The sequence below is a fragment of the Aythya marila genome, assembly GCF_965140915.1.
Source record: "Aythya marila genome assembly, chromosome: 18".
Classification (NCBI taxonomy): domain Eukaryota; kingdom Metazoa; phylum Chordata; class Aves; order Anseriformes; family Anatidae; genus Aythya; species Aythya marila.
The window spans coordinates 5,771,132-5,786,430 of record NC_139059.1 but is presented as its reverse complement, the minus strand read 5'-3'; the positions used below and the strand labels follow the sequence as shown (position 1 = coordinate 5,786,430).

At 47.5% G+C, this 15,299-nt stretch overlaps 1 protein-coding gene across 1 annotated transcript; it reads right to left on the bottom strand.

The window, feature by feature from the left end:
* Positions 1–4,133: 4,133 nt before the first annotated feature.
* On the bottom strand, positions 4,134–5,426 carry NOG (noggin; the record flags this gene model as incomplete). The annotated part of the gene is made up of 1 exon (XM_082774623.1): positions 4,134–5,426. The coding sequence occupies one exon, from the start codon at positions 5,424–5,426 to the stop codon at positions 4,755–4,757; it is 672 nt and encodes a 223-aa protein (XP_082630749.1). The 3' UTR covers positions 4,134–4,754.
* Positions 5,427–15,299: the final 9,873 nt, after the last annotated feature.

The window sequence follows — 15,299 nt, the reverse complement described above, 5'->3', positions numbered from 1 at the left end:
TCCACCAATGAGCCCCCAGAACATCTCCTCTCAGCTGCTTTCCACCCACAGTATCCACCTAGAGAGCCAGAGGCTGAGTACTGCCACCTCTGCAGAGCCTCTCCTGCTGCTCACAAAAGTGAGAGGCTCGCTGTGAAAGCACCTGTGCAGATTTCTCTCCCAGTCCCATTTCCCTCCAACTCTTCAGAAAGCACATCACATACAGCTGCAGCAGCTTTTCCCGGCACAGGACTAGCTGCAGGAGACTTAACAGTACTACATTGGTACCCAGCCCTCACGAAAGAGCGCTGTAAGCTGCTGATCCTGCAATAACACCTCGAAGGATTTAGAGTCTTTAATGTTGATTGCTGAATATTTCTGTTCCCCTCTGAACCATTCCAACAGTTGTTTCAAGCGAATGTATTCATTCCCTTCCTTTTAACCATTGGAGCTTCTTGCTTGGTCTGGGAGCAAGGAAGAGGGAATGAAAGGGTCTCTTCAAATTTGCTGTAGCTGCTCTCTTAAAAGAGAGCATTGACATAGATTCTGCAGCTCTCGCGTGTAGTAAGGCTCCCAGAGGACTTACACGCACAGAAAGACTGCAGGATCCTTGTGGGTACTGCAGGAAGAGTGTGGCTATTCTCCTCCCCACGCGATGAGAGTATCGTATCTATTCCTAGCATGGATCTACCAGGTGGCAGCATTCCCCTGCCAACATACCTTTGGTTTGGCTTACCTTGAAAGCGATGATGTTACATTATATGATGACGTCATTATATTTATTTCAACTTTCAATGAAGATTCCTGGCAAACCTCCGAGCTGGAATATCTTCTTTTTAATGGATCCAAGATCCAGCCAACATGGTGCAGATTACATTTATATAACACAACCCAAGTAAGGTGAACTGCTAGGAATTTTTTAATGGCTGTTGACATTACTAAATTAAGATTATTTCTCTGTTAAAACTATGGAAGAGGAAAAACTTGTCCAGTATTTATACAAACACTGCTGCTCTAATTTCTCGCTGTGGTTATTTTTGTGATGACTACACCATGCAGTCAGGCAATCTCAAGAATATATCTTTGTAGTGGTATTTTGAAAAGGATAAAACAAATCAAATATATTTTTTCACTTAAGTACAAGTGCAAGGACACCACCCTCTAATGGCATGTATAACAGTTTTCTGAGTCGGTTTGTTTTCTGCACACTTTCTGGACTAATTTTGAATGAGCTTATTACAAACTTTTGGACAACTTACCTCTGGTCTGTATTTTCATCCTTTCATCAGCCGTGTTGCTTTTGGCACTTTCAAATTAGCCTACAACTCCATACCTTTCAAGATGTCACATGCTTTTTCTGATAAACAGAGGTATAAAGCATTTGAGAATGCTGCATAAGCTCCTGCTCTGCACTGGCAAAGATAATGCCTTGGGTGCTAAGCCCAGTACCACCAAGGAACCCCCCCCCCAGACAGTGGGGCTTACTCTACCAGATTTTGAATTAACATGCGATAAGAGAGCACACATTATTCTGGACAAAACTAGCTACAGAGACAAAGGAGGCAAGTCCTGTACACTCCTCACAAGGAACTGTGGCACATAGGTTAACGGACTCACTCGAGGTTACACATTCTGTGGGGGAGGTGGAAATGAATTAAAATTTCCAGCATTACACTTTAAGACACTAAAATTGCAAAAGAAACCGAAGAGTAACTAAAAGCTCAATTTCAACCTTTCCCTTCTTTTTTCTTCCCCACAGTGGTCTCTGTGAGGTCTTATGATGCCACTACAAAGATGAGCAAACAAAAATTGGCTGTGTTATGAATTGATTTCAATTTAAAAGAGCCATAATTCAATTTTGCTTTAAAAACATATTACAAAATCTAATATTAAAAAGATTTGCATAGAAACATTCATCAGAAAGATATTTTATTTGTTTGGCTTGAAACACTTCCACTACAAGCCAAACATTTCAACACTAGGGCAGGAGGACCAGAAAGTGAACCTGACCAGAAACAACGGTGAAAACTACTCGTTTATTTTTGCTCTACCAGCTGACAAAATTTAGTTATTTATTTAAAAAAATAAAATAAAATCACAGGCCCTGTGGATAGTGAAACTTGATTTTTTTTTAAACCCAAAATATTCTTGTAAATGTGTTAGTACCGGGGCATTATTAGTTGAGAAAGGCTGTATGTCCATACACCGTCCTGACTGAGTGACTACCAGGTTAAGAAACCAGACAGATATGGTGATAGATTACCACCAACGCACTTATTTGACACTCACGTAACACCCACAAACACACACATCTCTGCACACGTGAAGTTTAAAATCCTCAAGCAAACAGGCAGAGGTGGTTTCCAGATGAAGCCTCTGTTTGCCCCATTGCTCGGATCACAGACAGATAAATCACTGGGTGAGTCCCTCCCTATGTAGTGGGAATATTACTTTAGTGAAGTTTGCTAATGGGGCAAAGGACCTTGTATTGTAATCCAGTGACATTTTCAACCTTCGGAGAACTTTTGTTGACATTCCCGAGTCCCTGGCTGCCATCCCAGCATGAAATAGTTTCTGTTCACATAATTCTCGTGTTTACCAGTCATGAAAAACTCTTGCTTTTGGCTTTTTTTTTTTTTTTTTAAATAAACTTTTTTTTTTTTTTTTTTTTTTTTTTGCAAGTGAAACTCTGTCTAAAAAAATATTGGCCCCAGGCATAGAAGGTTTTGCATAAATTCATATGTGATGAATGGCTGATTTTAATGTTATTTGGGTATTTGTCAGAACCTAACAAATATACATGGTAATGGTGGTTCATAAACTTAAACATCTCAATATCCCCTTTCTTCTAGAAATAAATTACGTTTGTTTGCCCTGCCTGGAGTCCTAAGGTAGCCGACATTAGGAATATTTTAAATGTGATCATCCATCCAGCATGTCTTTCAGGCGCCACGAAGATTAAATGAAAGAATCATAAGATGAAGGTCTTTAACTTTTAATCCTTTTACAATGAACCCTTAGATAGACATGGGGGCAGGGTGCCTTCTATGTGAGTAATAATGCCTCTGTTCCTCTTCACTAGGTTAATGAATACCCTAAATGTCCCAAGATCTGATTTTTTTTTTCAAACTATTGAAATTAAAAGCAAAGAGACTGATGGTAAAACGTACCGAAAGTGTGCGAGAGGGAATGAATATGCATTCAGAGATAGGCGGCACAGAGAACGCAGGGCTGGGCTGCGTCAATGAAAGACCCGCGGGTTTACAATAATTAGCATAGATTCGCTGGGAGTTTTTTTTTTTTTAAAAAAGTTTTTTGATTCCAAGATAAATAAGGAAAAGGCTTTCTGCACTGTCAGGCAGCCTTTGGAGAGCACGTGGCGGGGCTGTTTGTGCAGTGCTATCTCCGAGATCCTACCGGCGGCTCCGGCAGCGCGCACGAGCCCAGCGCTGCCCTCACAGCGCCGGGGCCTCCCCGCAGCGCCCAGCGGAGCCCGGGGCCGGGGGCGGCGGGGCCAGGGGGCGCCGGGCGCTGGAGCCGTGGCAGCGGCGTCCCGGGCCGGGCCGGGCCGGGCCGTGCCGAGCCGGGAGGTGCAGGGCCAGCCGGGCCGTGCCCCTCCGGACCGGGCCGTGCCCGGGAGGATGCCCCGGAGGCCGGCGGGTGCCCGCAGGGTTCCCGGGTTGCCTCCGGCCAGGAAAACTGTGCGAGGATCAGGCTAACGCCGTGTGCGCGCTGCAACCCCCCAAAGCCCAAGGGTCAAGTTTCAGCAGTGTCCCACCACAATGGTAGGTGTGAAAGACACGTGTCCCGCTGTAAATGAAATGTCAAGCGGTTACAAAAAAAAAAAAAAAAAAAAAAAAAAAAAAAAAAAAAAGCAGCAGCCCGAGGCCGGCGGGCGGTGCGGGTCCGCCCCAGGGGCGCGGCGGGCAGCGGGCGGCCCCCAGCGGGGCGAACGGGACCCCCCCGGGGCGCTGCGGGGCTGGGGGGGGTCAGGGGGGGATCTGCTGCCCTCCGGCACCGGCCCCCGGCACGTTCCCACCCCCCCGGCGCCCAGTGAGGGGAGAAGAAAGTGTCCCGTGTGTGCGTCCCCCCCCCGGGGGCGGCCCGAGCAGAGAGCAAACAGACTGCGGACGGCTCGTGTTTTAGTGGTTGACTTTAATTCTGCGCTGCGCTTTTACTACAGGGATATAAAGAATAAATAGCAGATACTCTTCATTTACATAGGATTAAGTCATTCAAACTGTTCTCTCTATTTACAATAACGTTGTGCTCTAGGCGTTTATTCTTTTTTTTTTTTTTTTTTTTTTTTTTAATCTAAAGTCCGTAAGGAGGAAGAAGAAACACACACACACACACGCTTTCCGTATAATGGAAAATAGCTTTAAAACGTTTTCTTATCAAAAAGTTTGGTTTGTATTTTTTAATCCTTTTATTAAAAAAAAAAAAAAGAAAACACACAACAGCAACCCCAACCTACTTCGCCAAAGCGAAGCAACTTCTCTCTGGAATATAAATACCAAAAAAAAAAAAAAAAGATACATTAGCAACGATCAGGGTAATAGTCTTAAAAATACAGTAGACGCTGATTATTTCACGTATAATACTGACCTTTTAATAGTATATTAAAACGGTGCCATATATACACACAATATACATTCTCCTACACGTTACAGTGCATTACAACGTTAACCAGAAAGCAAGTGTCTTTTATTTTTGTTGCAGCAAAGGTCCACGTGAGTCCGCCAGGGAAGGGGCGAGAAGGGCGAGCGGCAGCCCTAGCAGGAGCACTTGCACTCCGAAATGATGGGGTACTGGATGGGTATCCATGTGCACCTCTGCCCTCCCCGACGCTGGCACCTCCACCTCAGGATCGTTAAATGCACGGACTTGGCAGGTTTGCAAACCATGCCTTCTGGGACTGAACAAGACCTTTTACTGTAGCAGCTGCCCACTTTGACGTACCGGGGCCAAAAGCGGCTGCCGAGATCGTTCCACGTGTATAGGACCGGGCAGAAGGTCTGGGACCAGAGCCACATCTGCAGCTTCCTGCGCAGCTTCTTGCTCAGCCTGTGCTTCTTGCCCGGCTGCAGCCCGTCGTAAAACTCCAGCCCTTTGATTTCGCTGGGCATCGCTCCCGAGGGTCTCTGCCTGAGCAGCAAGTCCAGCTCGGCTAGATCGTCCACCCCGAGCCGGTCCTCGGGCAGGGAAATAGCCATAAAGTTAGGGTCGAAGTGTCCGCCCATGAGGTTCCTTAGCAAGGTCTCGTTAAGATCCTTCTCCTTGGGGTCGAAGATAGGGTCCGGGTGCTCGATTAGATCCACCAAGGGCAAGTTGTCGCTGGGAGCCGGTCGGATGTGCAGATAGTGCTGGCAGGCGCCTTGCTCTAGCCGGAGACCCAGCAGAACCACCAAGGCGTATATAGTCACAAGGCACTGGGAATGATCCATCCTTGGGAGACCGGTGGGGGGGGGGGAGAGGGGGGCTGGGTTCACCAAACGGCAGGGGAAGAAGGTGCGAGCAAATGCATCAGAAAACTTGTACGGGGATATCCAAAATAGCTTGTCTTTACGGGGGATCCCCTCCGCTCCCCGCGCCACCAGCAAAGACGGCCCCCGAATATGCCAGGAGAGCAAGCCCCCTGCAAACACTCTCTCTTGCAAGCCTCTCTGTAAAATTTCTCCTGGTGGAGCCGCTCCAAAATTCTGCCGCTGCTGCTGCTTCTCTTCGCCCTCCCCGGGCAGGGGAGATGCCGCTTTTTGTTGGGAATTCTGCTCGCTGCTGCAGCTCCGCGTTGTCTGCCCGTGCGTGTGGAAGAAGTTGTTGCCGATTCTTCTTCCCCGTTCCTCTCCGCCGTTCGCAAAGCAGCCTCCTCAGCAGCAACAGCAGCCACGCACGTTGGCACCAGTTTGTCTGCTTTGCAAGGACCCAAAGCCTTTAAATTTCCTGCACTTTCAGCTTCATCTCCATGGAAACCACAGACTCTCTTCTAACCCACCCCACCCCCCTTAAAAAAAGAACCACCACACACACAACGCAACCCCCACTCCCACAAAAGTCCAGGAGAGCTTCCCCCTTCCCACCCGGCAGACACCCTCTGCTGGGGAAGGCTGCAGGCGGGAGCCGCCGCCGCCTCCCCCCCGCCGCCCGCCGCCGCCGCGCCCCGGGAGATGCTGCAGGGGTTGGGGCTGGGGCTGGGGCTGGGACGGGGACGGGGGCAAGGACGGGGGCAGGAGCAGGGCTAGGAGCAGGGGCAGGGGTAGGAGAAGGGCTAGGGGTGGCCTTGGCGCCGGTCACCCCATGGGCGCAGCGCTGCTGGCGGCGGAGCGCAGCCTGCCCCACTCCTGCTCCCCTGCCCCGGCCAGCGCTACCTGGCCGCCGGGGAGGGGGGCCCGGGGGGGTCCTTGCTCTAATTCCTACTGCGTGCCCGGCCGGGGGGCCGCTGCCGGCACCTTCCCGGGCGGAGCGAGCCCTCTGCTGGCGGCGCCGCTCCGCTCCGCTCCGCGCCGGGCACGGGCAGGGCGAGCGGGGCCGCCCCGGGCAGCGCAGCCACCGGCACAACGGGGAGCCCCGGGGAGCTCGGCTCGGCCACAGAAAGCGGCTCCGGTAGCGAAACGGGGGGCCGGGGGAGGCGGCGGGGAGAGCCCCGGGGGTGTCGGCGCTTCTGCGGGGAGCTGGGGCCGGGGGCTGCGCGGTGGGATGCCCCGAAGCCCCCCAGCACCGGCGGCAGGAGCGGGCCCGCGGCCGGGGTAAGTGCCCCTCGGTAACGGCAGGCAGGCGGCCGGCTGGCAGGGGAGGCTGCTGAGATCTCGGGACAATCGCCTCGAGTGCTCGCATGCCGCTGCTGCAGGCTGTTAGGCGCTCGGGAGTCTGAGTTTAATGGGGCTGAAGCTTTGTCATTTCTCCTAAATTATGTATGCGTTTGTTTAAGTGTTACTCTTCAAACTTAGGGTCTTAAGGAAAGCAATGTATAGACTGTATTACCCAGGGTGAGCTGTTTGTCTGAGTTAACTGTATTTTTGTCATCTATTTTCACTCCCTAAGCTAAACTTCATGCAATGCTGCTTTAAATCTTACTTTTGTTTATTCCTGAGCAGGTAGGGTATTTTATAAACCCTACAGAACTGAAATAGCTGTCATGAAAAGGATGGAAAGCCAACGCATGCTCTGCACTGGGAAAGGAGCCTCACGGTGACACTTGCCACTACCATGTCAGCACAGGATCTGCTGGAGTTTTAGAAGGTATTTTTTCACCTGGTAGTTCAGGTCTCTACCTTCATCCAGAACCTGATGAACGTTCATTGCTGAAACTTGGCATTCAACTTGTCCATGTGCTAAGGGAGAAGCCACACCTCCAGTCTTTCAAAATAAGATCCCCCAAAATTCAAGGAGCAGCAATTGACTAGGAAATGAAGATGAACTTTGTGCTGGATTTGGTCTTCAACTGGATGTGACTTGGTTACTTAACTGCCTGCCAGCAGGACACAGAGGTGCTCAGGTCTGCACAGACCCAGCAGGTTGCTCAAGTGCTGCTGCTTCTGGCTCAGGTTCTCCATGCGGGTCTTGGCCTGTTCACGTGCTGGTTCCACTCCTGCCTGCTGGGAGATGCCCTCTTGGAAGCAGGTCCTCTGTCCCAGAGCTGAGCTGGTGAAGGTCTGTTCATCCCCTCTCATTCCTTCACCCTCCTTTTTTGGTCACCCCGCAGGACAAAATGGAATGGCGTTTCGGAGCCTAAGTCCACACTCAGCACTCATCGGCTGATCCACGTCCCGGCAGCAGAAGCAATGCTGGGTTCTGTCAAGGAACAAGGATGTGAAACCACCGATGTACCTGCTCAGCTGTGCTGCTGCAGCACTGCTCTGTTTTGTAGTATTGCCTGGTGTGCCTGATTTCAGGAGGGAGAGGTGGAGAGGATGGGCGATGAATCCTAGCAAGGGGTTAATGGTTTTTGGGTTGCCTGCTTGTCTGGCTCTTTCCTCACTATCTTCCTTCCTCTGGCCAGTCTTATTTCACAGGGAGAACTGGAACTGTTTGGGGAGGGATTTCATTCAGACTGTGACTTCTGACCAACTACAAAAATGGGAATGTGCAGTGTTACGTGTCTGAGGAATAGAGAAACCGTTCCTCCTTGGATCCCCTCCTCCTTTCTCCTTTCTTTTGTGAGTCTTTGTTGACACACTTCCACTTCTTTCAAAAAGAGTTCTATGAAGGTAGTCAAATATTAGGTTGGATCAGATTGTTTTCCCAATGAAATTACTGCGAAAATTTGCTACTGGTACGGGCCGGTTCCTCTTCGTTGTGTACATGGCAATGCTGGCCAAGGAAAAGCTGGGAAAGGTTGTAAGCTGTAGCTCTATGCAAATGTTTGGGAATTTGCTCTTAAACTACCTTGTTTAAACAAAGGCACAAAACCCAACAATAGGTTAAAGCAAAGTGTTTTGAAGAGAAAGCAAAAATTCTGAAGTTAGAGCATGATGTCTTGTATTTCTCCTTTAATAATAAATTTGGTTTTACTCAGCTCAGTTAAAAACACTTTTTTAACTACCAGTCTCAGAGTCTAAAAATAAAGCCTATAAAGCTTGTGTCCTGTCTGCTTCATGCCAGGTGTGTGTTTAAGATTCTAATTCAAAACCACGCTCCCAAGGAGGCACTCAGAGCCCTTACGCTGCTGCCCCCAGTTGCAGGTAGGAGGAAGGACGGACAGGCTGCCTCCCACATGGCCTGAGTGGGGCAGGCTGGGGCCTGGGAACTCCTCCGGCACAGGTGCCTGCGTGGGGAGCACCACGCTCCTGGCGAGGCTGCGAGAGCTCGAGGGAAGCAGAAGTGACAGAAGTCGCTCGTGGCCCAAGAATTTCTTGGTGGAATGGCTGATAGCAGGACTGGGGAAGAGCTGCCAGTAACAGCTCTGCCAGAAGCCTCTGGGTCAGAGGGAAAAGAGATTTGGATGCCCATCAAACGGGTTCAGTGCAGGGTTTGCTGAAAACAGCAGTAAATGGAGCTCAGAGGTAAAGGGCCTGATCCAGACTCTGTGTATGATGCCAGCCCTGCCTGGTATAGGGAGAGAGGCCAGCGGCTCATAGAGGCCTTAGCTGGTCACTCTACTGGCAATGGAGCATGAAGCAGAGGAGGAAACAACTCCTTTCGCCTCAGCTTTATTGGTTCTGGAGTGCTGACAGTAGTAAAAATGTGTTTTTTCAGTAGACAAAGCAAATACAACTTTCAAGGCACGCAGGAAGCCAATGTGGGCAAGGCTGAGATGCTGCTTCTGCAGGGTCACATCTCTGATGAGGAGAGAAGAGGTATGCAGCCTGCCCCGTTAGGACTCTGGAGGCACAGCTCTGAAAACACATTATGTAAGGATCTGATTTCAGTCCACAAGAGCAAGGGCGCACAGAAAGAACTCAGGAGAGATTTGTTTCCCATTCAATCTTAGGGAAACGGCCCTCCTTACCCACCCAACCCCGTGCTCAGCACCGCCACGCTGCTCGCAGTGCATGGGCTTGAACCAGCCTGGTCTGTAAGCAAGTAGCATGGAGCAAACCGCTCAGAAAGTAACAAACCACCACAACACCGGGATGAGGAAGAACTATGCCAGGTGCACTTGGAAAATCTGTGTCTTCCTTAGGAGAGGAGGCTTCCTTACAACCATCCTTATTTCCCTTATACTTGAAGATTATTTTAACATAGATCATGAAGTCCTTGCCTCTCACTTCTTATTTTCAAAAACACGTTGGCATATGAGACGATGGTTTGTTAAATAAAGCAAAACCAACAACACAACCAAATAAATCCTCTGCATAGCTCTCATGCAAATTTCTCATATGGCTTTGGGCGATACATTTCCTAGCTTTCTGCTTTATTTGTAAAGCAGGAATGCCAGCCCTTGCCTCTTTCACGGAGATGCTGGAGGGCCTGATTAGAGTAAACCTGTATCAGTGCAGACGAGAGTCCAGTATCTTACGAAAATTACAGAGGAAATCTGTGACTGATAGAGCAGACAACTGATTTCAAATATTACTCATATGTCCTAGTTAGCTGCTAGACCAACTCCCCGTCTCTTTGTCACACCCCTATACATTTTGTAAGAGACTGCTTAAGATTTCATTTTAATTTTTTTTTTTTTTTTAACTGTGAATCCCTAAAATATTTCCTAAGGAGATACACAGACATTTGATGTAGTTCATATATGCCACATGACATCTACCCAACCCACATTTTTAGCTGTTGCAGGCCATGTGTGACCTTACCCAGCAATCCATGCACCACTGCTCCACTGCTTCCAAGCTGCATCCGCTAGTTCAGAAAGGGTCAGGGAGATATAGCCAGGCCTTTGAAATGCAGTGCTGCATCTCAGGGTACCTCACTCACTTCTCCTTCCCCTTCCAAATTCATGAAAAGGGCTATGGAGTAAGGATTGTTTTAATGGACTACACAATGCTAGTAGGTGATCAGCTACTCTGAAAGAAAACAGTTATGGATCACACGCTTTGGAAGGTAAACATTTTTTTTTTTTGAGAGTGCAAAGTTCTGCCTTGAAATCCCAATAGAACAAAAACAGGGATGGATGCGTTTGGCCAAGAACCTGTATCTGCAGTGATAAATGGTATATAAATAATGTATTTTGAAACTAAGCTCTGGAATGAATGTTTTATAGCAGAGTAAATCCTAGGGTGACTGATGCATTAAAGCAATAAAAAGGAAAAAAAAAGCCCCCCAAATAACAAATACAAGTTATTTTTTAGTATTCTCCAAGTACAGCTATATGTAAAGAACAGACTTGACACTTGCCAAACGTATACATTTCCTTTAAAAAAAAAAAAAGGAAAGCTGTCAAAGAAAAAAAAAATCCTGCAAGGTCCTTACAGAACTGCTCTATTTTTCTCATTTCATGATTTCATGTCGTTCATGCTCTTCAAATACCATGCCTCCCTGATTCTCAGCCTGCTCTCCTCTTGCTCCTGCATTTTTCCTAAGGTATAGACTTTTGTCTTGAGAACAGGGCTTGTGCATTCATCTGCTGATAAACTGTTTATCTTAGCTTTTATGAGGGCGCCTTGCTGCAAGCCAGCCAGAGACAGGATCCTGGGTGTTTGTCTTTTTTTTTAAAAGAGGGTCCGGGAAGTGGCGGGTATTTATACCTCCCCTTGGCTCTATATATCATGGGAGGTGGAACTCCACTGTCTCTGTCTCTCGCTTTTTCTCTCAGCAGTGTTTTCTGCCGTAAATCTGAATCTCTCAGAACAGTTTTCTTGGCTGCAACCCCACTTGGAGGAATTAAACATTTTATTTATTTATTTATTTATTACTGCAAAAGGTTTGCAACAGAAGAAACCCAAAGCTTTTTTAATATTCTCCCCCTCCTCTCACCCCACCTAACCATCCTGCTTTTTGTGCCAAATATTAACATCTCAGCAGTCAAGAGAAGAGACCGAGCTGGCTGAGTGTCTCGCAGTTTACAGACCAATTCATTATGAAGAGAGAGGCCAGTGGGAGAATTGGCAAAGATGAAACAGAAACCAAGGCATTTTTTATGTTAAAAAATGACACTTACATTTACAAGCTATGGCTCCTGACGGGGATTTGATTTTCCACACAGGCAACGTTGTTTATCCAAACAAACTCCCTGTTGCAGCATATATTACACATATACACACATGACAAGTAGGAATGTATTTATCTTTTTTTTTTTTTCTGCCAGCTAGCTTATTAAGATAAACATCTACTGAGGTAAACCAATTTTTTATTATTCCTTTCTTTATAAAACAGCAAAGACAACTGAGTGACAGAGATTCAATGAAGCAAAAAATACAGCAACCCCCCAATCAAGCCCTGTGTGCATGTGAGTGATTCATTGATGCCAGCTACTGAATAACCCTGATACATAACATTTCCCACCTCTGATATTTAAAAAGACCCTCTCGCCCTTTTAGCACCAATGGAGCCCTTGAAATGTTTTATTGCTAATTGTCTAATGCTATGTGATGAATGGCTGCTTCACTGAAAATGACAACCCCTTTTCTTTCAACTACTTCATTTTCCTGGCTCCAGTGGGGGCGAAGAGGAAAAAATAAATCCGATTACATCATATTTATCCACTTCGTTGTGAATGAAAGAAAATTAAACTTATTTTAAAAGTGCTTCTATCAACTAAGCCCAGACCCCCCAGGTCCCCTGCACTCAGTAAATGTTGCCTCAGATACTGGGGCAAAATGTTCCAAAAGACTCACGGGGTTTGTGGAAGTACAAAATCCCAAAGGCAGGGTCTAAACCTGACCAGAGAGCCAGGGGAAGCAGGATCACCAGTATATTGAACTCAGAACCCCCTGACCAAATCTAGAACGGCTGCACTTTGTGAACACAAGAAATATTTTGGCTACAGATACTCAAGGAGCACATTTTTACCCCAGTATCTATAAAACAACTGACTACCATCTTGCCTCAAGAATAAATGCAACAGAGGAAGGTCCTGCAAAGTGGAAATCACTGCTTTATTAAAGCACTGATTTAAACATCCTTTAAATCTGCTCTGGCTAGGAATTTGCAAGAATGAAGGATTTTGAATAACTAGAAAAAGATTAAGCTGCACGTCTATCCTCAGCATTTCATATGTACCATTTCTTTCCTGCTTGTTATGCTTTATCCCTTCAGGGAATCTGATCTCTTCAAAAAGAAGTAGATCACCATGATCAGCCGGAGTTGTGTGCATAACATTATCTTTGCAGCCTCCACAAAATGTCACGAAATACAAATTCACAGTGCCAGGGTTGGCTGTGAAAAGCTGTTACGTTCAATGGGATAATTTTCAAAGGAACTTGTACCTTTATTGGCAAATGGAAAGACTTCCACTTTCTCTCCCACATGATGAAACAGACACACACATGGGGGTTTTTGATTAATTCAGATACAGAAACAGACACAAAAGAGACATAGTCCAAACTTGCCAATGTTCAATAGGAACCTCTGGGACATGTTCATTTGGCTTGGGAGTTTCAAGTCTTTGCTTGCGAGGGCAAAGGGACCCAAGCGAGCAAAATAATGAATCTAGGCTTCCCAGACACAGATCTGACATTTGCTCTCTCCCTCTGACTCAGGCTTTGACTGGGTTCAGGGATTAATTAGGCCATGCAAACGAGTTAGGTTCCCTCTTCTGGCAACCTGGTCACGTAGGGAACCCCTACCCCTCCCCTTCCCCACACTCTCCTTCCCCATAATGAAGCATGACTGTAGTAAAACAAGTCTTTTGATGGTGCCTCTTCTCATCACTTTCAAGACAAACAATGTCTCAGAAGCCCCCCAGCTGCTTTTATTTTTCTTATATCTACAGTTACATCTTGGGTGTGTTTACTCATCCTCATTAAATATGTCTTCCCCCCATCCTTTTTAATATCCTTCCTTTATTGCAGCTTACACAACACATCAATTATAGCATAGAGTTAAAATCTTTTAGAGCCATTTTGGGGGATAGTGCAATATCCCACAACACCACCATCTCTGAAAGAGAATTGACACAGGCTGTAGGACGAATACGAGATAGACACCTCTGCAGCAAACATCTCCACAGCAAAGAATGAGGTGGTTCGCAAATTACTAGTATGCTCAGAGCAAAGCATCCGTTATGCTTAGTCAACTTCCTTCAGTAAACCCAAGTGAGGTGTTTAGCTTTTTTAACCATTCAAAAATATTCACAAGTTTACTACTTTCCTTCTTTTAACGCAGATACTTGGAAATCCTATGCTGGCACAGTAGGAAGAAAGCACCCATCACAGGACTAAAAAGCAGCTAGGCTTTCACACATACACCTTGGTCTTAAGATCATTTTCTTTCAAGCAAGGTTTAGATAATGACACTTCAGCTGAAGCTGCTGTTCAGCGTGCCTTCTGAAGTCACACTGACTTTTAAAGGACTTGTTTTCACAACAAACACATCAGCTGTTCAGTAAGATGCCAGGCACAAATTTGGTTTTGTTCTCTCTATGACTACGTGTGCACATGTGCACATGGGTGTGTGTGCATGCGTGTGCAATTGCTTCCCACGCAGGAACAGCCTCTCCATTACTCCCATTCGTGATGAGATAACATGTCTTTGGAATAAAACTGTGTTTTTATTTACGAAAAGATCATAACCAATAGAAAAACAGAATTGCCTTGATAGCACTGTAAGTTCCACAAGAGTTCTGCATACTTTGAACATGAAGGTTAACTTCTGTAAGCACACTGAATGCTTTAACTCAAATATTAGGGATTGATTTGGACAAGTGATTCGAAGAAGAGACCTGCCTTTGTGACAGAGAAAGTCACACTGCTGCATTTAGTGTCTCATGGCAGAGCTGCCTTTTTATGCCACTCTCATTTAAGATCTCTCCACTTTTCTCATCAAAACAGAAGGTGAGAATAACCTTGCTCTGCAGACCCCAACCTCAATCACTCATTCCAGGGGCACAACTCGGCTCCAGGCATTGGAGTTTGCCTGTCATCATTCTGCGTTAGCTCTCTTCAACAAATAAATAAATAAACAGCCTTCCCCTTGTGTGCCTGGGCTTAGCTCTTGCCCGGTGGCTAACTGCTGCAGGACTGGAGCAGGGTGGGGGGCGAGGTGGGGGCGATCACCCTCCAACACCGGGAACCGTTTGTAAATTACCCTAAGCTTCCCTTAGTCATTATTCCATTAACTGCCTCTTGGTAGATCTGTCAGTAACTAAGCTGGGTCTTATTTGTAGAGAATCAGAGGCTATTTGCTGTACTAAGTGAGCCATGAGAGCGAAAGGGTTTGGGATTTATTTGTAATTACAGTCGGGATTTTTTTCTTCTCCTTCTTGCCTGGACCCCACTGGTACTTTCATTCACATTCCCTAAGCTGACGCTGGCGCCAGGATCACAGGCTGGCCCTGTGTTTATGTCATTGAGACTAGGACAATATTTCAGTGTGGAGCCAGACCGCAGGGATCCACTCTATAAAACCCTCACTAAAAATAGACAGCCGCCCTGCCCCCAGGCCCGCGGGCCGCCGGCACCCCGCGAGGCGCGCAGCCCTCAGCTGGGCCCAGCTCGGCCCTCCCGGCTGGGCCCCGGCAGCCCCCCGGCCCCGCTCCCACCCTGACGCTTCCCCCGACCAGGGTCCTGCCCGCAGCCCCCCCAGATGGCAGAGCTGCTCAGGCTGCAGCATCCTGAGGCCCTCCCTGCACCCCGCAGCAATTCGTGGGTGGATGTGGCACCTTGGGGTGCCTGGTGCCCCCTGCTCCCACAGCCCCAAGCCCCTGTTTGGCTGCAGTTGCTGCCCAGCCCTGCTAGAGCACTGCGCAGGCTGAAATTTGGGCCGCTGAGGGA